The sequence below is a fragment of the Serinus canaria genome, chromosome 19 (genome assembly GCF_022539315.1).
Source record: "Serinus canaria isolate serCan28SL12 chromosome 19, serCan2020, whole genome shotgun sequence".
Taxonomy (NCBI): domain Eukaryota; kingdom Metazoa; phylum Chordata; class Aves; order Passeriformes; family Fringillidae; genus Serinus; species Serinus canaria.
Genome location: NC_066332.1, coordinates 1,948,680 through 1,971,924, shown reverse-complemented (window position 1 = coordinate 1,971,924; position 23,245 = coordinate 1,948,680). Strand labels below are relative to the sequence as shown.

Here is a 23,245-nt window from a genome sequence, read left to right as displayed (position 1 = left end):
GAATTTAGGAAGTGTTTTTTTACCTACCTTCAGAAGTGCCTGTAATGAAATGCTTTAAACTTTTAAAGCACAAAATGGGTTGATTATTGAGTTACCTCACTGAAAACACACATTGATGGCTGTCTTCTCTGCCTTCCAAGTTCTTAAACTGAGATTAAATCAAATGTGCAAAGTAAAGACCTAATGTTTTAAAATACTTGGGACTGTCATTTTAATGCAACTCCTCTTACAGACTTTCTTTTGCACATAGAAAAGAAAAGGTCTCAGGAAAAAACCTTTCCCCCCTATATATACAAAATTTAGAAGTATTTTTTGATATCAAACCCCTCCTTACCTTATTTTCTGCATAAGCAAGCCAACGGCTTCCAAGAGCAATAGGATTCATGTTTGGCCCTGGACAAGGATAGCAGCCTGCAAAGTTTAAAAAAGCAACATTAAGAAATATCTTAATGACTTCTTCCAAAGAATTTTATTTATTGCCAAGAAAACAAAAAGTCTAAACAAAAGCCTTGCAGTTGCTAATATCACTCAGTGGATGCTTGCATTTTTGTTTCTAGAGATAAGGCTGTGGTTAGATGAGCTATTTTGAACATTTAATTATGTGTAAATATTCATTTCTCTTTTTGTTTGCATTTTTAAAGCCATTTTGATACAAAAATGACATTCTGGGGTGAGGGACTAATGATGTTTGACTCGATTGGTTTTGTTTTTTCACATTTTAATTAATTTTATTTGACTGACACCTTTCTGTTGGTGAACAATTCACTCACTTCAACCTCTTCTAGATTTTTACTGTATGAAAGGCTGTATTGTGCTCTTGGTTTCATTTTTAGTAATTTTATATACAAACCCTCAGTCTTTCAAAATGCTTTTGAATTTTACAATTCTCTATACAAGCCCTCAGTCTCTTCAAATACTTTTGCACAAACTTTTCTTTACACAGTGGGAAAATTTGTAATTCCTTTAAAATTGGTGGCAAGATTTCCACTGTTCACCTGCTTTCTATTACCTTTATATTATCATTAAAAATAGATTTACACATATGGGTAAAAATTATTGTAGAAAAGATAATTTTTCCTGAGGATTAAATAAGAAAATACCTCTTAGACAAAACAGCTGTGAATGAAAACATGGAAAGGCTTAAAATGAATCACATTAAATGGCATTTCAAATATAAAGTTTTTTAAATATGTATTTTTATAAAATGTTATAAGTAAAATAATTTTTTTAGAAATAAAACAAATAATTTGTATTTAAAAATAAGCATTTTTACATGAAAAAATAAGGAGGAAAGAACAGGGGGAAGAAGGAGGCTATCAAGCAAATGGTTAATTGCACTTTTCATCAGCTCTTAGGCTAATACAGTCAATTTAGCAATTTAAATCCTCTCCCTGATTGGGCAAGGAACAAAATATTGAAGACCTTACAGACATGTGTGTGTGATTTAAAGGAGCCCTGGGCAGCTGCTCCTGGATCCCGGGCTGAAGGAGCACAGGCAAACTGCATTTCAGAACACATCCAACACAACCTTTATTCAGTGTATTGCTTAAAATCCGAATAAAAAATAAACCCCAAAGGCAGCCAGAGAAGTTTTCTATTTTCTGAATCTCTGATAGGAGACCCTGACCCTGCTCTGCACCCACGGCAGGGAGAGGAGCCCGATATCCACACACATCCAGTCTGCTCCAGCAGGCTCCAGAGGAGTCCAGAACATGTCCTGAGCACAGCAGAACTTCCAGAAGGGGACAGGTTTTATTTCCCACACCTGCAAAGCAGTGGGAAGCAGCATGGGAGGTGTTAGCAGCTTTCTGGAAGGTTCCATGGACATTTGACAACGCTTTGGACGCGGGTTTGGGCCTCCATAGGCCCTGCCGAGATAAACAAGCCTGGATTTCATTTTCCAGAGCAGAGCACTGAGGGAATTGCAAAATTCCAAAGATCACAGCGAGCTGCTTGAAAGGTCAGCAAGGAAGGGAAGGAGACAATGAATTCACCAGTTAAACCCAGAATGAATTCACCAGTTAAACCCAGAATGAATTCACCAGTTAAACCCAGAATGAATTCACCAGTTAAACCCAGAATGAATTCACCAGTCAAACCCAGAATGAATTCACCAGTAAAACCCAGAATGAATTCACCAGTTAAACCCAGAATGAATTCACCAGTTAAACCCATCTCGGGCAGAACCCAGGCAGGGTTTGTGAGGCCTTATCGCCAGCCTGATCTCAGGAAGGAACACGAATTCTGAAGAGATGATGCCACAATTGTTATTGCATTCCAGGAGTGCATAAAATGTGGGTAGCCAGAGCCTCTTAAGGAACAAAGCAAGCAAAAAAAAAAGGTTGTAAATACAGCCCTGGGTTGTAAATACAAACGTGTTCTTCCGATGACATTATAGATCAGGAGCGCTGAGGTTTTAATGCCGACTTCTGCCTCGGCAGCTCTTATCTGGGTCAGGAAAGGAATTCAGGTCCCCCAAACCTTTCTTTTACCTTCCCTTTTATGTATAAAATACAGCACTAAAAGTTGCCAGATGATAACCCTCGTCATGTAAATCTCTACAGGGACTTCAGAACCAGTGACTTGTGTTTCCCAAATTCGTAACATCCCTGCAGGAGAAAACTACAGGAGTCTGAGCAATTCATAGCAAAAAACCAAGTCCTGCTTGGAAAAGGGAGCTGGTCTCAATTACTTCAGTGAACTGAAGCCATTGAAGAACTGCAAGAAGAATTCCTCAAATCCAAAACTGATCAGTGAACAGAAGAGTTACTTGGAAAAGCTGGGACTGCCCTCCCCAAACCCACTGCCCGTGGTTTGTCCCGTGAACTGGGCTCAGTCAATCAGACTCCACACACAAATCAAGCAATTCTAAGAATAAACTCCACAAAGGTCAACAATTCAGCTCGGTCCTAAACTCTGCTCTCCGATACGAAAAACAGCGTAAAAAAAGGGAGCTATTTCCTCCTTTTCTTTTCTTTGCAAGTCTTTGCATTTTGGAAACTTGCAGCAGCACAAGGATAAACAAAGGGTTATACTTTATGGGAAGGAAAAGCAAATTGTTTTTCTGCTTTCCAAAAAAACAGCTGGAGTCAGCAGAACATCATCTATGAGGCAAATGAAAAGACAGACACGGCGTGACCCATCGAGCTGGGCCATCCAATCCTCAGCAGCCCCACTCTCTTAAAGATTAACTTCTATTTCTACCAGACTTCAAAACAACAGAGGAAAAAGCCATTCTAAGCAATAACAGCAGCAACTTTAGCGTGTTTACAATAGGAATGGACATAATGAGAATGCAGAACTAACTGTCAAGAAGACCAAAGTTTCCAAGTTTTAATGACAGCATGGAGAGGTCATCCAAGAAAGGATCGCTCAGGGAAAGTCCTTCCAAAAGTGCAGCAAACCAAGCAAGTACTAAAAAATATCTGATCTTAGAACCAGCTTAACTGGGCCTATCACTCACAAAAATACAGGTGAAAACCCACTGGAAACTACTTTATCACTTTTGAGTACACACAGTTATCTTCTGCCTCTGTGCAGAGGAAATGAGTAACTTCAAAGCTGGGAAAAAAGGAAGAAAATTGCATTTTGAAAATCAGAATAAAAACCCAAGTTTTTCTTCTAACTTTATCAAGTTCCTACGCCCAAAAATTCCAACTGGTGCTGCCCTAAGGAACAGTGAGGAATAAGAAATGGGCTCCAGGATGTCTCTGAAGAGGGGCTTGGCTAAGGACACCCTGGGACCTCACATCCTGTGCCTCGGTTTTCCCACTTCCAAGACGTAAATGTTACCTACAGCCCCAAAGGTGAATTCTTCAGTGTTACAATGTCTCAGTTTCTTCCCTTTTTAAAAAAACCCTGGGTTATAAAATTATAACTGCAATAAGGACATAGCTTGTGATTATTTGCACCCAAAAATGCTTTAAACTTACTTGTTGCTGTGGTGATTTTATATATTTCGTTTTACTGAGAATACAGGAATCCCACCTTACCTAAGTTCTCCAAAGAGCTACACAAATGGTTGCTTTGTGAGTGAGCAAAGAGAAGGTTTATATATTTTCCATTAATTTTCCATTTATTTCCATTAATTACTACCCTTATGGTAATGATGAAAATCTCTACCACCCTCTGGAGATTCAAATCCATAAACTCCTAATAAACCAAATCATCTCCTCAACTCATTTTTGAAAATTCCCACAAATATCCCCTCCTCTGACTCTGGATCCTTCCATCAGTCTTGAGCTCCTCCAAGAAACCCAAGGCTCCAGTGCTTTCCTTGAATTGTTTTGCAAAAGCTCATCCTGGATCTTCAGTGATGGCAAAGAGAGCAGCCAAGAGAAGAAAAGCAACACATTCCTGTCCTCTCCCTTGTCCTTTAAACAAACAGCTCACTGGGAAAACCCTGCTCAGAGGAACAGAGTCATTACAGGCTGTGTCAGCTAGAACAGAGCTTGGGCCAATAAATCACCCAACACACCACTAATAAAACTTCAACCACTTCCACTGGGGCAGCTCTTCAGCATCTCCACAGCTTCTTCATAAAATAGAGATTGGAAGGAGATACAGGAATACAATATTCTCTCTAGAAAAACCTGATGTTAACAGTCAGAACTGGCGTGAGCTAAGTCAGGGTTTATTTTCAGTTTGCAGAACGATGCATTCATAACTCCCCACCCACAGCAGTTTTATTTCTTTCAAACCTCACTAAAACACACTGGAAAATGACATCTGATAAACTACTGCAAATTAATACAGGAATTAATAAAGCTGAGGGAATGAAAAAGCCAAATCAGAATCACCTAACATTGCTTTCCTTCAAGCACATCCCATCATGCTCATCTTAAGACACTACTGGCTGATTTTTAATAATTTCACAGCACATTATAAGAACTTTATTCCCTACAACAATATTTATAGTACAGAAAAAAAAAATCTGGTTTTCGGTATTTCCCAGACTTTCATCCCCTCTATCTTGACTTTGTTCTTACTTTTTAATGAAAAACATTTTAAGTTCTTTTCTGTCTTGTCTCAGTCTTTTTTCCCTATCAGTTTAACAGGAAAACTTTCTTTTTCCAGCATTTTCACTGCTTTCTTTTCCCCAGTTCTCTGCAGTTTCCTTTGCAGTGGTCCATACTCCTCTGTTTTCAGAACTATTTTTGATTTACTGTTTCCTAAGGGGAAATTTTAATAGATATGTCACACCTTGTACCTGTGAGGAATTTATACCAGAGGATATTTTATTTTATTTCAAGCTGAGGGGATAGGCAGTTATCAATACAAAATATTTTATATTTCAGGATTTTGTCTCTAATCCCAAAATAAGGCAGAAATGGCATCTTTTGGGTCACAGGGAAAGCCATGAAGGCAGAGATTCCCAGGCTCACCTCCATCCTAAGGAAACCTCCTGATTTCTGGAGAAAGGATTTTTCTGTTCAGTGCCTGGCAAGGTTCATTAAAGATGACATATGTCAGCTGAAGTGTCCAGTGGTTTTAAACAGTTTTCTAAACAAATTCCAAAAGAAGTAACTCATTTCAACAGAAATTCTTTGCCTTTAATCATTCAAAGGACTTGCAGGATTATCACTTCCAAAATCAGTGAAGCAGGGCCATTGTGTATTTTTAAATAAATAGCTCCAAGAACCCACTGAAGTGATGCTACTTCTCTAATAATCAATCTGCAATTCTTTTCTGGCTCTTATGAAACACAGAGCTCTCCATAGGAATGGAATTACAAAACTCCATCCTCAATTCCTGCAGTGCAGAGCAGCCAGAAAGCAGAACCATGGCAGAGAGCACAGAGAGGGAATATGCAATAAATAATGGGTAGGGTGATACTGTTGTAGCAAAAGCTTTGTTTATTACAAGGAAAACAAATCATATAAGTTGTTTTATCTAATTTTTTTTGGTTGGTTGTTTTGGTTCTCTTTGGTTTTTTTAGCTAACCAATTTTTTTGTTGTTTATAAACTGTATAAAGCAATATTGTTTATAAATTCCTCTGGGTTCCTTCTAGATGAAAGGCCCTGTGTAAATGTTATTACTCTCACACTGTCACATACTTTCCAAAACTCTCCTATTGTTCTTGTACTTCCTTCTGTTTAAGTATCACCCATAAAATGGAGTAAAAGAGCAAAGGAGCAGGATGGACCCACTGAGAAATCAGGTTTGCCACCCAGGGCCTTTTTTTCTTACTTATTTATGATTATTATTAAATTATTATCATTATTACTACAGAGGTCTCCTTCCCTGTCCACTCTACCATGGCAGTTTGAAGCATCTGCACTTGGATGGTCCCAGTGTGTCCCTTCCAAGTAATTAATTCCATGATTTTATGATTTTACTGTAATTCCACAGGTCCAAGCACAATCCCAGAGCTTTCACTAAAAATATCAGAGGCCTTTCATATTCATTAGGCCCTGCTGTTTAATTTAGCACCAATTTGATTGATTTCAGGGCAATGTTTAATCTCAGGTTTACTTTCTTGCTTTGTTCACACTTGGACAGTGACAAACACTCAGAGGTTGCTGTTTCTGTGCAGGACAATGTCAGATGGCTTTGTTTGCCCTTTAACATTAAGGATTTGGGTGCTTCAGATAAAAATAACTTCTATAGAAACAAAGAGCACTTCCTGGTTTACATCTAATTTGTAAAACTGTCAGAGCCTGGAGATATGACAGACAGACATCTTGGGGACTGAGGCCTCTGTTGTGGCTTTATGCAGCTTTTCTGTTGTATTTACATTTTCCTGCAGTGGAGCAAAGCCTCCTGCAAGCACCAAAGCTGTTTGTTCCCATAAATCCACCATGGTGCCCTAAAGACCTCTCCAAAAAGTGTTTCAGCATTATCCTGGAATGGTGAGACACTGGTTCCCACAGCCAGGAGAAAAAACCACTCTTATAAATAAGGCTGTTAAAAAGAAAAAGCAAAATGAAATCAACATTTCTCAGGGAAAAACACCATGAAGGGGTAGGTGCTCACATAAATGTGGGTGTATAAAAATGAAAAGTGCTTCTAGCAATCCACAGGGACATACTTGGCTCTTCTTCACTGATCAAGAAAATCCTGTGACTCAGGAGCTCCCTTCCCACCTGCCCTGAGGACTTTCGATCAGGGCTGATCCCCCAGAGACAAAGGAATCCTGTCAATTATTATCCCGTGTGGGATAACCACGAGAAATGCCCACAGCTGAGCAGGGAAACACACACAGCTTCTTGAAGAATGTGACTCTTCAGGCATTAAACCTCTTCATAAGACACCCAGTGTTTTTACTTTAAAGTCAAGAGCTCGAGCTGCTTCCTGTGAGCCCGACAGGGAAAGGAATTCCAACAGAAATGTCCAAAAAAAAGCCTTGAAGATTTCCAGACCAGCCCTGTGACAAACTGAAACCACCAAATTATTCCTTGTGTGTGAATGTGAGAGCACACAGCAATCCCAAACCCAAAGTGCAGATCAGAGCATCCAACACCATTTGCTTTGGGGCTTTTATTCACTTGGAGAGGTGCAGGGCATTCAACATCCATGGGCTGATTCTGGCTTGTGGTGAGGAGCCTTTCCAGACTTTCTATACAATAAACTACTCTGACTAAAATCTGCAAAATTACCTCTCAGGGCTCTACAGAACAGCATCAATAGAAACGTGGTGCCAGCTAATGGCTGCAATAAGTGTCTCCATCCCTGGGGAATGCTGGATGGAGAATATATCAATATGAGGAGTGAAGGGCCAGGGAAGCTGAGCAGGCCCTCCTTATCAGACACAGGGATGATGCCACATGCATGATGTTATCTGGGAGGATCTTTACTCAGCCCAGGGGGTGGGCAGGATATTCTTTATGGAGAAGGAAAGGATCCATCAGGCCATATTCATAATCAGCAATGTTGCACTAAGTAAGCAGTTTTGGGGTGAGGAGCACTGATGGAATAGAAATCAATGGAATTCAGCTTTTCTTTAGAGCAAAGTAGGGGCAAAAAAAGCCTGAGCATCACTTGGGTTTCTGTGCATCCCTTTGGTTTCTGATCCTTCAGTCACATGCAGAAAAGGCTCAGAAGGAAATCTAAAGTAAACCACAATACAACTCTGAGCTATTTAAGAATCTATTTAAAATCCACACCTTGACACACACAGCTAGTCAGGGAAACACATTCTTAACATCAGCATCAAATGAATTTTTTTTTAGTTTGGCCACATGAGCACCTAAACCAGTGCAGGATGTGAAACTCCTGCTGGGCTTTCTGCTCCCCTTGGTGTCTTTTCTTAGGGAAAAGGAGCTGGCTCCAAGCACGAGGAGAGCAGTGATGGATGGAAGTGACTGCCATGAGACTGATGTTCTGCCTTCTCCTAGCAGACATTTGAAAATCAGAACACCCCACAGGGTAGATTAGGGGATATCCTGGTAATTTTTCTACAATAGTTACAGCATGTTTTCCCTCCACGTTTAAGCACCTGTCTTAAATTCCCTCTCCCAGTCTGGAGCACCTGTACACTGAGGTTTTGTTACAAAAGGCACAAATAAAACATTCTGGCTCCCTGCCATCCGAGTCAAATCAGCACATTTCCGTGTGATCCCAAGCAGGGGAAAACAAAAGTTGGTCCTATGTCAAACTTGCTCAGGAAAAAAATCAGGAAATGCAGGAGTTAAAACACTCCAACAGCAGCACGAACTTGTCCATCTACATCCTGAATATTTTATGGCATATTTATTGTAACAGTATATTAAGCTACACATCCAACCACAAAAACAAAAACAGAAAGACAAACACTCCTCATGTGCACGGCAGCTGCATTAGCATTTCTGAGGAACTTCAGAATTCCTGACACTGCTTTTAATTGGACATTCTGCATTTCATTTCTATGTATAAATAATCAACAAAGCAGACCAGAGCTTCTGCTTCACATTTGTGCTGTCTCAGTGAGGTTCTCAGGCTCCCACACCACTTAGGGATGAAAGATGTGATTTCCACACCATCACCAAATCTTGAAAATAAAGATTTTCTTTTCTCTAAAAGTAACAGAAAACCCTTCAAAGAGTCAGTGATCCTCAGCAATATTTCTGCCCTTTGTGCCCTCCCTTCTGACCAAAACCAGTCAGAGAATCTTTTTCATGCTGTCACATTCTCTGGGCAGGCAGTGACATCCTCAGAGCTGAGGCACACCAGCACCAGTCTGGACAGGACACAGGCTGCCCTAACAATGCAAACAAAAAGGCCTCCAAGACCTTTTCCTGAGCTTCCTTTTCAAGGATTTCTATTTTTTTAATTGATACTGGCACTGTCCTTTAATAGTTTTTTTCAGAGGCACAGCCAAAGAAGGCAGCCGTGGCCAGTTGGCTGCCTCCCAGAAATCCCTGCAGCTAACGAGGGAGCTCATTTCCATCCCATTTCAAACACATCAGAGGAATTTAAGCCTTTAAAGATACACTCTCAGGTCGAGGAGATTTCAGCACATGAAATGGGGAAGCTCAGACAAAAGCTCTGCTGCAGCCTCGACGTGCCAGGGCACAGCACCTGCCTGGGAGCAGGATCCAGGGAATGGCTGAGCTTGGGATCCTCAGCACAGGTCCCAAACCCATAAACCCAGGGAAAAGCCACAGCTCTGCCCATTCACAGCATGGCACTGCCAGAGGGAAGGGCTGTGCTGGCTCCAGCTCTGGCAGCATCCAAAATGCCCTTAAAAATGAGATTGTCCTTAATTAAACCAGAGGAAAGTTTCAGAAAATCTTGAATTTCTCATATTAAAAAGCAGCACTGCTGAAGAAATGCACTGGCATTAATGACATTTTAGGAATTTTTGGATTTTCTAAAAAATAATTCTTCATTCCTCCAAAAGTTTTAACTTATTCTCTTTAAATTCCATAGCTGCTCCACAAAAGGCAAACCAAAGTTATATTTAAAAACAGAGTATCCCTGCTTCTCAAAATTAACTTCAGGGCATTAATTTTTAAAAATAAGTTGCAGTATCTTAAAAAAAAACCCAACTAAATAAGCCCAAAAATTCTCAGAATACACATTTTAACTGAGGGGTTTTCTTTACTTTTGGTCTAAAATAAAGCAAGGCTTGTACCCTGATTCCCTTTGATGAAATAAAAGGGAGTGATGAATAGGACAGAAATAAGTCCTTTCCCATTTGGATCTTGTCACTGAATCCCAGCAGATTCCCAGTATCTCACATCCATGGATAGGAAGAAACTGACACCTATTGGCAACTTTAATATTACTGCATGAAGCTGCTTTCCCTCAAACTACAACAAGAAACAGCTTCTCCCAAGGAGATTTTTCTGTAAATACAGAGATAATATAAAAACATAATTATTTCAACTTTTCTAATTGTGACTGAAAATACACCCACAAAAATGCAGACTCTTTTTAAATAATAAAACTCTGACCCTTCCAAAGTAAATTATGAAGTGTAAAGACACATGAAAAACCCAGTGTGCCTAAAGAACAAAAATATGAACAGTGGGTACATCACTGTTGAGGTGGGTTTAACTGCTGCTGATGTGATAACCTGGAACTCCCACCTGAGGCTTTTACACATATTTGTGCAAAATGAACAAAAGAATTGCTCAGCTACTGATGGATGGCAGTGAGGGTGCCCTTTACAATCAGTTACAGCAATAATAAATACAGAAAAGAGTTAAATATTCACAGAAAAGCATTTGGGTTTGGGGTTTTTTTTAAGCAAATTTTCCTGAAGCTCCAAATTATTATTTGAGACCTGCTTTGAGGATTTAGAAATAAAGAAACAAAGAAAAAGATCTGTTTTGTCCACCTCTGAGCCCAAAATTGTACGTACTGGTAACAAAGAATTTTTTGGTGAAAGTGCAGCTGTCAAAGGCGGCGATTTTCTCCTGCAGGACCACAACGAGGATCCTGAAAACACAGAAATGGAACATCCACTTTAGACATTAAATGCATTGGTTTAAAGATTCAATATCTAAATGTAATTATTTCAAAAGCATCAATATAAACTCTGCAGTGATGAAGTGCCAGGTTCCCAATCCCTGGCAGTTATTGAGGGCTCTCTCTCCTCCCAACCACACCAACTCCACTGCAGGAAGCGCAGGGGCTGAGCCACAGCAGCACAGCACTTTTGTGATCTAGCTCTTGCACTCAGAGCTCCATTAAAGAGCAAGAATGGAGCTGCAAGGCCCTGAATTACTGTCACTGACTCGAACAACAATCTGCAGAGCACCAGCTAAATGGCAAATAATCCCACTGCCCACCTCAGTGCAAATCTATTAAAACATTTTATTTGCTGAAAGCGGGGGGAGTGTAATACCAAGAACATCAGCACACAAACAGAGCTGAGAGCAGCAGAATTTGGGTCAATCAGAATATTGAAGATGTACGTTCATGTGTTTGCTTGTACATTACACTTTTATTGGAAGGGCCAAAAACCACAGGGTAACAGGAAACATGGTGCTGCCTCAAAACACAGAGCCCAGAGATGCAAAAGTGGAAGCAGAGCAGCATCTTGCAAGTTTTAGAACCAGGGAACGCTTTCTCCCACACTGATGACTTCCCAAAATCAAATTTGCAAAAGCCTGACATGAAAGAAGCACCTGGGAAAGCAACACATAAAACCTACATTTAGCAATATGACATAATTAATAATCTGTTATTCTCTCATTAGGCAGACTGTGAGAAAGTATTTTTTAATTAGCTGTCAATATAGAGCATCATTAAATATTGTTTTAATGGTTTTAATTGTAAAGATACAGCATGGAAAAAAATTAATCACATCTCTCACTGACTAAAACACACCTAAAGCTTCATGTGAACATTATGACTGTGTTACAGCCTGGAACAGTCACCTTTAAAAAGGGGATGAATCACCTCAGCCTCAACTCATATCCTTGGGGAAAGGGTGATGATTATTTCCCAGACGTGTGAAATCAGCCTTTAACCCCTTTTTCCCTATTTTTATCTGTTTTGCTATAAGAACATTTCCTCTTATCCCATGAGAGCTCAATACCTGTAGAGAGCTACACTAAAATCAAAATATATACCATCCCCTCAGGCTTGCTGATGTTTTCAGATAAATAAATAAATAACATAATTTAGTTTTGGACATATTAGTAGTTTTAGTTAAAAGACATCTTCCAATTGCTGAAATTGCAGGAGAGAAAACCAGAAGAAAATGTATCAGTTCTAACTTTTCCTACATTGCCTAAAATAAAGGAAACCAATGAATAATGGGAAGGCTTTGACTGCAGGTGGAAGTGTAATGTGTATATATTGCAAACCTATGGATATTTGATGGGAATATTTCCCACTCCTGGAGATTTTTGTTTTCTCCTCCTTGAAGCCACTCTGTCTTTCTGCAGAAATCAACACCCCAGATGGATGATTCCAGAGCATTTATTGATCTATTTATTTTTAGTAGCAGTTTACACTTAGTTGCACAAGTTTGATGCACACTCCCCATCTGCATCAAAAACCAAATCATTCTGAATTTTCCAAAGATTTGTGTTATTATTTACTGAAGGACCATCCATTCTGTCATGGCAATATGGATTCCCAAAGAAATGCAGGAATTTCTTCATCCAAGGCTCTACCTTCACCTCAGGAACTGGATTGCACCACTCCCCCAGGGCACCTGAGGCCACGGTGACTCATGGCAGTAATGGGAGGGTGAAGGGAGCAGAACTCAGCAGGCCTTGGACCAAAGTCACCACTCCAAATTCTCCCATCAGGAGTGCCAAGGGATCAGCAGGATCCTCACACAAGGATCCTGGGATTTCTCTTCTGCCTTAAAAAGATGTGGCAAACTACAAAGCAAACCACAAAACTCCAGTTTGGTGTGTCTGGGAGAGATGGGGATTTCACATTAACTCAGCAAAACTTGATTCCATGGACACAACAGATGCTGTTCTCTTGCAACTCTGTGATCCTCAGCCTCCAGAGCCATTTCCTCTCTACCCCAACCCAGAGATGCTGCTTTGTTATTTGACTCACTGGAACATTCCCTGCAAACCACAGATTGCACACCAGGAATGTTTTGGATGTGCAGGGAGGTAAAACCTGACAGACCAACACAAAGAAGAGACATAAACTCCTTAGTGCTCTGTGCTGTTTAAACTCTCTGTGATCCCATTTCCCCAGCTGTAGGTGGATCATCGAGGATTTCAGCAATTCCTGCTCACCCTTTAGCAGAACTGAAAGAAGCTTAAATGATTTTTTGGTTTGAGCTTCTTAAACCAAAGCCGTGGGGGAAGCACATTGATACATTCCAACTGAAATACTCCTTGAGAAACAGAGAACCAGGAGAGTGAAAAAAAGAAAATCAGGGAGGCCATACACCAGAAATTGTATTTATTACCAAAATCTGGCAAGCCCTAACACACAAGGAATGCAGAGTGAGCAGCCTTACCTTTTATTGCAATGCAGGTCATAAATTGGAGTTTTGAACTGGATGGACTTGACCATCTCTCCTGTTCTCAGGGAATACAGATCCACACAGCAGTAGGGTGGGCTGGTGCTGAAAGGAATAAAAAATAGATTTTAATGGAAATCAGGGCATTTTAAAAACTGGGATTTAATTCTTTCTGCCTCCTTATGTTACTTAGCACACTGAAGGAAAAGTCAGAGAACCACAGAATTATTAAGATTGGAAAAGACCTCCAAAAACATCAAGTCCTGGACCCAGAATTCCAGCAATCCCAGCAGAACCCTGGAGAACAAAGGGTCAATATAAACCTCCTACATTAAGAAGGAAAACTGAATAATGATCTCCATGATGGCCATCAACCTGTATTGTGCAATTGACTATCAAACACTTGGTTTCTTTTACCACCAGGAAGACTTTGGAAGTTTTAAACCACATCCTAGTACAAAACTACTCCTCAGAGTAACTCTCTCCTACAGGGAGGACTGTGCCCAGAGGAGCAGCTGAGCTGCCTGGGGCTGGTGGAGACACCTCACCCAGAATTTACATTACATCCCTGATGGACTTTTGTTTGAACCGTACAGATCTTTTCAACTCTTTGTGTCACTTTTATCATTTTTATATAAATAAAAGCTTTAAGGCCATTTCTGAATAAAAAGGCTGAGTGGGAAAAGTGCTGAGTGTTCGATAGGGCCGAGGAAGGCAGTGGTGGAAACCCTTTTAGGGGCTGAGGAGAGGCTTTGATGTGGCAGCTCTGTTCCACAACACCTTTCTCCCCCTCCAAGAACGCATTAAACCCTTGGCTATTTCTAGGTCAAGGAATATGAAGGAGCACAAATTGCCAGCTGTACAAACACATCCTGAGCATTGGTAAAAGAGGGTGTTCCCCCCTGCCCGTATCTGTTTTATTTTAGAGTTTCACACAGCTCCTGCCCCAGCACTCACTTGTCTCTTGGATCTGCTCAAGCTGCTCGAGAATTTTCTGGAAAGCTGGAGGACAAATGCCAACTGTTTACCCCCAGTGCCTCAAGATCATAAAATGGTTTATACAGCAATGCACAATATACAGCAATGTACAATATACAGTAAATACACAGCAAGACAACTGTCAGAAAAATAACTGAAAAAATAACTTTTGACATTTTGCCCACTGAAATTTTTCCCAAAATATACATTTTTCTAGGCTAATAACTAGAGGGTGCAATTTATTACTTCAAGCACTTCAAAGGCCCTTCAAAAACACCTTTAAACCAGTGAAACTCGAGTCAGTTCCTTCACATTAAAGTTCACTCCTGCTCGAAAACACCAAAAGCCACTGAAAGATCTATGTACAAACTTTTTTAAATTAAGTGATTTATTGCCTCTAGCAAATTGTAATATTGATAGAAGGGGAATTTCAAAACAGGAATCTCCTAAGTAGATATAGCTAAAATTATATCAACACACTTAATAGTGATTACTATTTCCACATCAGCCTGTTTTGAACAGTTTTTCCAGTTTATGGGTAATAATTCAGTCACTCAAATGCATTACTATTATTATTATTATTATTATTATTATTATCATCATTATCATCATTATTATGCCTTGGCTGATCATGGTAAGGCCATTTTACCAAAGCTTTTGCCAACTACACTGGGTAAAACTTTGAGTTCAAGTGCAAATAACCAAGGAATATCATGGAATAACAGAATTCCAGACTGGGTTGGGTGGGAAGGGACCTTAAAGAAAGCTCATCCACTTCACAGGGACACCTTCCACTATCCCAGGTTGCTCCTTATCCCCTAGCCTGGAATAGTTTCTATAGAAAGGTCAGAAAGACTCTGAAATTCTGTCTGAAATAAAATTCTTGTGAACCAGTCCCATAGATTACCAACATATATTCATTATGTATCCTGACTGTTAAAGAGCTGCAGAGAGAGCAACTTCTTTAAAGGTAATGGACACAAATCCACCAACAACTTTAAAAAATGTGGTAAGAATAAAAAATGTATAAACACACTCAGGCCTTTGTATCTTCTTCTGTCTGAACACTGCAGAGCAGGGATGGAGGGGAAACAGCAGATGCCTCGTCCAGCTGGCACTTGGTGACATCTGTGCTTGTGGCCCACGACAGCATCACCTCCTCCCAGATCTGCTGGGTCCCACCATGGCAGAAAAGCTCTGTGCAAGATGTTTGCACAGAGACAAACACACCACTCAGAACACTCCTGCTCTTTTAATGGAAAAAAAAAATTAAAAAGGAGAAGAGTGATGGAATCAACATGAGGCTGATTTTTCTGTGCCTTGAAGGCTTTGCTTTATCAGGAGTTGATTTTCATCCTCTCTGCCACACAATGAACATCCCACTCAAGGAGAGATGGACCTCAGTGACAGGCTGCTCTCATGAGTCTGGAAAGAAAAAAAAGAGCTTGGAGGTGTAAAACTGAAATAAAACTTTTGCTGGGAAAGCTGCCCTGTATGAAATGTTCTTTACGTGAGGATTTTCCAGTCAATTGTGGCCTTTAATAAAGCCTTTGGCCAATATCACTGCATTTTATACCACCTTCACAAAGTTTCTTTAAAGTCCAGCCTAAAGCACAGACTTATTTTTATTAATTACTTTTGGTGCCTTTAAGAGGAGACAAAAATATTAAAACTTCCACTGAAAGCCTATTTAAAGTAACAGTTCAACATAATCTCTTACTAGGCCCAGCTTTAACAACCTGCAGGAGTAAAAAAAAAAAAAACCTCAAAAATAGTATTTGCTGTAAATATTAGGTTGCTAAGAGCCTGAACTGGAAAGAAATTTCCAAACTTGTAGAGAAAACAGGTGAGAGAAAAGTGACAGCAATTCCAAGGAACTGACTGCTCAAGGTATACCCAAAGGATTTGCACAGCAAATTATTCCACAAAGTTGGTTTGTTTGGTTTTTATCAAATCTACCAATAAGTTGCTGGTAAAAAAGTCAATTTCCATGTGAGAATGAGGAGGATGCTGACAGGGACCCAAGTTTTTAAATCAGCAGGAGTGGTTACAATTCTCCTGTTCCACCTCTCTGGTGCTTCACAGAAGGGGAAGAGAAGCAAAACAAAACCAGGGCACAGAGTTAATTAATTGAATATTGGAAAAATTCCTGCCTGAACCTTTACACTGGAATGTTGAAGCATGAGATTTGATTATGATCTTTGCAGCAATATTAGGAACATGGTGAGACCACAAAGGCAATTCTGTTCTCCTCAAGGGCCCTGAAGAAGGTTTGCTCAGATTAACAGATTTCAATTCTGGAAGGATCATCTTCTCTTTCCAGGCCATGCACAAAATGTCCCAGAAGCTCAAAGAAATTATTTTTTACCAAGCAACCTAATCTTGTCTTAAAAGACTTTGACCAACAATGAGTCCTCTATTTTTATGGTGAGTGGTTCCAACATTTTGATCCTTTTATTTTTATGAAATGACTTCTTGGTGCCTGACAGAATTGGTGCAAATTCTGCTTTTTGGCTTTTGTCTCTCTGTCAAGGGCACAAAAAGGCTCATTGCCTTCAGTTACCTTTTGTCAGTAACCACCCAGAGCAGCCCAGGAACCAAGAAAATGAAAAAAACTTTTGAGCCTTAAGTTGTAAGGTTTGTTTTCCAGGCCTAGCACTAAACTCCTCTAAGCCCTGCTCAGCAGGGTGATTCTCCCCTTCTTTCTGAGGGATGCACAGCAGAATGAAAACTTTAAAACATAATAAATGCAGGTATTTCTTTCTAAACACCACTGCAAAAAAAGCTTTCATTAGGACTTTCATCACCTATAGGCTCTCTGCATCCCATCTTTTCAAATAAAAGCTTGAAAACTCCACTCTGTAAGTAATTTTCTAATTCATGGCACTTAACAGATTCATTCAGAATCAGGAAAAGCAGCACAAAATTTCTCAGAAAGTGACACTTCCTCCAAAATTTGTGTGCAGCACTGAATCACAAAGCAGCAGAGACATTTTAAGTGCACCACAAATTGCAAAAAAGCATGGAAACACTTATTTCTAAATAAGAAAAACCTGTACCAACCTTAGACACATGTTACTAAATCTAATCCTTTAAATACAAGAGAGGGAGTTATTTGATACAGCACTAAAATAGTTGTGTTAAACTCCAGGAGATACAAACTTCATTGTTGCATCTTCCTCAAATCTTTTGGTCAAGTCTATCAGCCCAGGAAAAAAATTCACCTTCTCTGTGTACTTCACCATTTCCAGTGAAAATATTTTTATTACTTGCCCATGACACAAGAAATCCCCAAGTCTGCAGAAATCATTTTGTAACAGGTAAAATGAGTCAGGGTTCAGGCTCAGGAATGTACTTTTTTTTCATCATAAGGAATAATTTTATTTCTGTTAGTTCATCACTGAGGCATTCCTTCACAAGGCAGGGTCTAACTGCACCTGGAATGACCCAGGAAGGACTGGCTGAAGGACTGGTTTCTGTCTCCTGAATAACTCTGGCCATGGTCTGTGAGAGAACCTGAGGCTCCACAGGGACTTTTCCAGTTCTGAAACAACCATGAATCCACTGCTGTTCCATGAACCAAAAACTCCTTCACTTCCCATCTGTAGCTGAGGTGTCAGACATCAGTTAGGGGGAAACTTTAAGATTGGGCTTGTGCAAATATTGATTATTGCAACACATTCTATGAGAGAAAATAAAAGGGGAAGCCTTAAAATTATCAGAATAGCAACACCCAAATTCCTTATTTTGGCAGCTCTTCCCACATCCAGCAGCAAATAACATGCTTTGACTGTTGTGCTCTCTGCTATCCCTCACTCTCATCATCACAAGACTCTTTCTGGGTTTGAGGGGTTTTATTGGAGTTGTTTTTACATTTCAGGACACAGAGAGCCAACGAGAGCCCAGAGCCACCTTGGTGTCCCCAGCACGTGACACTCCCGTCACGGAGTGTAAAACCCAGCACAAGCTGCCTGCTCAGCTGTGGCCTTTGCAGGGAGAGCCGGGTGTGACACACTTTCCACTTCAGTGAGACGTGCCACATGTTCCAGAGCAGAGCTGGCCCATCCCATTCCACTGGGTAATACAGGGAGATTGGTCTGAGACCTGGCCGTGGCAATCACTGAGGGGACAGTACAGCTGGAGCTCCACTTCAGCAGCAGGATCATTTTTTCTGGTATATTCTGGACTAGATTTTGCTTGTTGGTAGCTAAACAAGCTTTTTATACACAATTTATGAACCTGCACGGGCTGTCTTTGATCATTCTACGAACATGCAGGAAAGTGAACACATTTCTGTAAATCTTCGTGAACGTAAGCAAAGATTAAGTTTTGACAGAACACAACTGCATTTATCATACCTCTACCAACCACTAATATCTCTGTGATCAGCTGATTAAGCCACAATCTGATGTTTTCCCCAAGAAACACAAAATTAAAGAGTTGTCTTGCCTTTCCTACTGTCAAATGAAGCAGAACTCACCACTAAAGAAATTCACATAATTTGTATTGCAGCAAGAGCCACACGGGTCTCCCAGATCATCCAGGATGGACCAAAATCAAAAATGTAGCAATTTTTGCATATCAAGAGACAGCTTAAGAGGAAAAGATCACATTTCTGGGAGCACAACTCTGAGGGCAAACTGATGCTGAAATACCTCAGCTCCAGTCAAATTCCACCCAGCACACGTAGAACCCGAACTGAGCATTTTGTGGAGCATTTTGTGGTTACAGCCTCAGCTAGACACAGATTTTTAAAAGTGCCAGGATTTCTAACACTCCAAAGCAACATCAGAGCTTTTTTCTTTATTCTGAGGCATTTGTACTGGCAATATTTCCGGGTGTATGAGAAGACAGCACAGTTAACACAGATTGCAGCTGATTATTTAAGTATGTATACAATTATTGTACATATCTGAGGCACCTTCCTCTCCAACCCGTGAGGACAGAATCCCCACCTCCTGTGCGACTGCACATTCAACGACCAGCGCTGAAAAATCTTTTCTGAAAAATCTTTTCCAGCTACCGCTAAAACCATTCTGAAGGACCAAATATTTCATCCTGTTGGTTCTTGTAACCCATTTCTTTCCATTTCAGGCTCGTTTTCCTGCCCCTTTCTGTGCTCTCCCCTCATGATTCACGCGCCTCACAGGCCCCTCGGCCTCTCCCCTCAGCACCAACAAAGGCCGCGTTAAGCCGGCGGCTCCAGGCCCGCCCGCGCCGCCGTCCCAGCGCCCTCAGAACCACTTTGGGGCTTCACCACTAAGCACAAAACCTTGCCCTGACCTGTCTCAACTAAAATTCTTTTGCCCTCGGTGTCATTAACGGCGTAAGAAACCCGTGGGGTTGTGCAACACTTCATCACCTCGGCATTAGGCAGCCTCTGCCGGCAGTTGCGTGACGGAGATCATTAGAAGATGTCTGTCAGCTGCACAGGACTCTGCTAAACCTTCATTGTTTATATGCCAGTTTATGGCTCAAATGACAATTCTTGAGGAGCTTGAAAACAATCTCGCTTCCAAGAAATAATTAGAGGGTTTTAGAGTGCGTATGACTGAAGCTGAGCAGGAATGAGCTCAGATCTGGTTAAAGCACTTGAAAAGTGCTCTGAACAGCAAAGCTGCTCGGAGGTTCTGGTCACATCAGGTAGGCCAGAATTTCCCCAAGTGCCCATTAATTATATGTTCTTTGCTATTTCTTACTCTGTTTTATGACTTGGATCACAGACCACGTTCTACAGATGCACAGAGTTCTCACCAAAGCTGAACTCACCAAAAGCTGGGTTGAAATGATGAAGTAATACCTGAAAATAATTACTTGTGGAGCCCCATGAGCAGCACAAGGAATATTCTGCTTTTCCTTCAATTGGTCTTCAAGTTGAAATCCTCTATGAATTGTTTACCATCAAAAACAAACTTGAGTTTATTTTATATCCTTTCTCTCAATGAAGACGATGCAGCCACCTCCTCTACTGGAGCAGTCTTCATTAAATTTGGAGGAATTTCCCAGTTAAAGGTGGTTGATATTCCCAGGAGGAATTACAACTGCTAAGGAAAGGCACGCTCCCCAGAGAGTCACCTGATGCTGAAATAGGAGATGCAGCTCTTCAAATTGTGCAGGCAAAACTGATTAAAATGTTATTTTATTATTGCCTCACTGTAAAATATTATCATTAAAATGTTCTATTAATAATTTGAATCACCATTAATTTTAAAAGTAAGTCTGTGAGCAACCATCCAAAAATGTGTGAGGGATCTCCTCAGGTGATATTCTAATACATTTCCTAGTCAGAATTAAAAGAAAGAAGGCATCAAGGAAGATCTTTTTTTAAGCACATGCCTTAGAGCTTTTTCACAAAGCAAGAGTCTTCTAAATCTCTCTTTTGAATTACTGAAGAAATATTTACGGAGTTATAAATTGAAATTTGCAAAATTAAAATTTAAAGCTAAGATACATTCATTCTGTTAAAAGGAACGAACTAAAGAAAACTAATAATGACATTAGATTTTTTTAAATTGTATTTTAATTGGTTTTTCCTTTACTGTGGAGATTTAGAAGGAGCTCATCCATCCACGAATGGTTGAGCTCAGCAAACTCCCATGACATTTTGTCTGTCTATTAAACATTTTTGAAGAAAGGGAAGGAAAAGCACAGGAAGGACTCCAGAGAGCCCATGGTAAGGGAGAAAATGGCTTTCAGTAACAGATGCAAAGTTCAAATACTGTCAAGTTGTAGAGAATTACTCCAGTGGCAGCAGTTGTGTAACAACACAGAACCAAGGGCTGGAAGTTGAAGCAGTTTCAATCAGTTGCTCCAACCATGAGCAAGAAGTGACTGCACTTGTTTAGGGAAAAACAGATTAAAGAGCATCCTCTGTGAACCCACTGGGATCTGATGGCTTTAAGAGCCCTCAGAAAAAGAGAACAACTTCAATCATCCTGAAATTCCTGCTTTCCAATGTCCTTTAAATCCTTCCTACACTACAGAACACAGGAATAACCCTAAAACACATAAGAAAAGAAAATATAATCCTCAACTGCTCTCCGGCTCTGTCACGTTGATTTATAACAGTTATTTCTAAGACAGACAAAAACACACAGATGCAAACAATTACTCTATTTTTGTAGGCAACAAGTGAGGTGGGTGGTAACTGAGAAATTTTGAAAAATCCTGTCACAATATTCCGTTTTTTCTGAAGTAACCCTCAGCACACAACAAACGCTCGCCACATCAGAGACTTTCCAGGGCCTGAAGGGCCACTTTGATTCCAGCCCGCTGCAGGCATTAGTGGGGACGTAATTAGGGTAAAAAGTTCAACCACAGTTCCATGTCTAGAGTGCTGCCAGAAATAAATTTCCTCTCATTCACTGGTTTCTACTGTACCCTCCCTGAGAAACATATTGAAAACACATTTATCTTTGTAGAGTTTGTTCCTCTTCTAATTAACTTTATAGCGTTTACAGTATTTAATAATTTAAAGTGGAATTTAAAGTGGCCCTGGAAGTGGCAGCCCTGCCTGTAATGGTGCTGTGCATTATCTTTTCCCTGTGGTGCTTCTTTTGACAAGTTACTGGGGCAGCTTTGTGCTCCAGCTGGTTTTATCTGGACTTCCTTCCCTCCATCCTTCCCATCCCTTCATCCCCTCCCTGCATCACTACACACAAAGGGGCTGGAACAGCAGTAAAACAAAACTGTGCCTCAGCTCAGAATCTGCTGTCCCAAACCTCCAGTGCATCCCGAGGATGCCTTGGAAAAGGTTCATCTTTTTACAGCTTCATAAATCAAAGCTTTAGAAGGTCAAAACTACCCATGGTTCTCACCAGCTGGTCAAGGTTTGACCCCAAATACTCATTTTCTCCCAGTTTTGATCCAAGATTAACAGTTTATTATAGTTCAAAGGTTATTTCTTATTCTAGGTTCACTGAGACAAACATTTGGAGTATCAGAGGAACTCCAGAGCTTTCCTGCCCTTGCTATTTACACATGGAAACACCACCTTATTCCATTAAAGCTCCATCTCCTGCCATTGGAATCCATGAGAAAATTCACAGAACCACCAGCAAACATCACTTCAATACTACAAAAAAAGTACATTTTTTAATCACAGAATCAACTTACAAGAAAAATTGAAGAGCTCTTTTTAAGATGGAGATTCTATCTTTAGCACACAACTACCCCATCCAGCATCACTAAAAGGAATTTAAACGACTTTATTCCTGCTTCTCTCAGGATCTTAAAAGCTACCACACAACCTGCTAAGGCTAAACTGAATTTTCCCAAAAGAAATCAGAGGGGAAAATGTTTTTCATCTGCTGGAAGGGAAGGAAGTCTTTGCAAGGCAGCTGACACCACACAGCTCTGCAGTTAATGAGGCTTTGCAGTTATGCAGCAGCACAGGAACCTCTGGGACTCAAATCCCCAAAGGTAACAGAAATGAGAGAGTTTTGACCAACTTTAGAGGTCCTACTGTACTTTTCTGAACAAAATAATTAAATTAAATTTGCTCTCTAGGCTTGAGAGTCTTCACAGAATCAGAGTTTTGCACAGTCTTCAGTAAAAGCCCACAAATACTTCACAAACTTCATGAAATCTATTTCACAGTGCCCAACACAATTGAAAATCACAACCATCTGGCCCAGACCATTTTCCTGTGTGATTTCAGAAAACAAACTGCATTTTCTATCCTCAGTGACCACTCCCCTTGCACAGCCCATGGCAGGGCTGAGCCAGGTGAGCCCTCACCATCACCAGGAAAAAAAAAACCAGAGGAAATTTCTGAAATTTCAGGGCATTCCAGGCAGAGTTCCCCTGAGCAGTGTCTGGGAACAAAAAGTTCATTCACCAGAGCTCATTTCCTCCTCTTGGGTGATCCTTGCAGGAGCTCTGCTGTTTGTGTCTGA

The 23,245-nt window shown here is 40.4% G+C and overlaps 1 protein-coding gene across 8 annotated transcripts in view; it reads right to left on the bottom strand.

Annotated features, from left to right (window-relative positions):
• The window catches only part of BCAS3 (BCAS3 microtubule associated cell migration factor), a 293,578-nt gene that overhangs the window by 246,179 nt on the left and 24,154 nt on the right, over positions 1-23,245 (bottom strand). For all 8 annotated transcript variants that reach the window (XM_030232182.2, XM_030232183.2, XM_030232185.2 and 5 more), the window contains exons 8-10: positions 13,368-13,475; positions 10,788-10,864; positions 335-411 (exon numbers count right to left, since the gene is read on the bottom strand). In XM_030232182.2, coding sequence (XP_030088042.1) covers positions 335-411; positions 10,788-10,864; positions 13,368-13,475 — 262 coding nt within the window. The remainder of the gene's footprint in view (positions 1-334; positions 412-10,787; positions 10,865-13,367; positions 13,476-23,245) is intronic.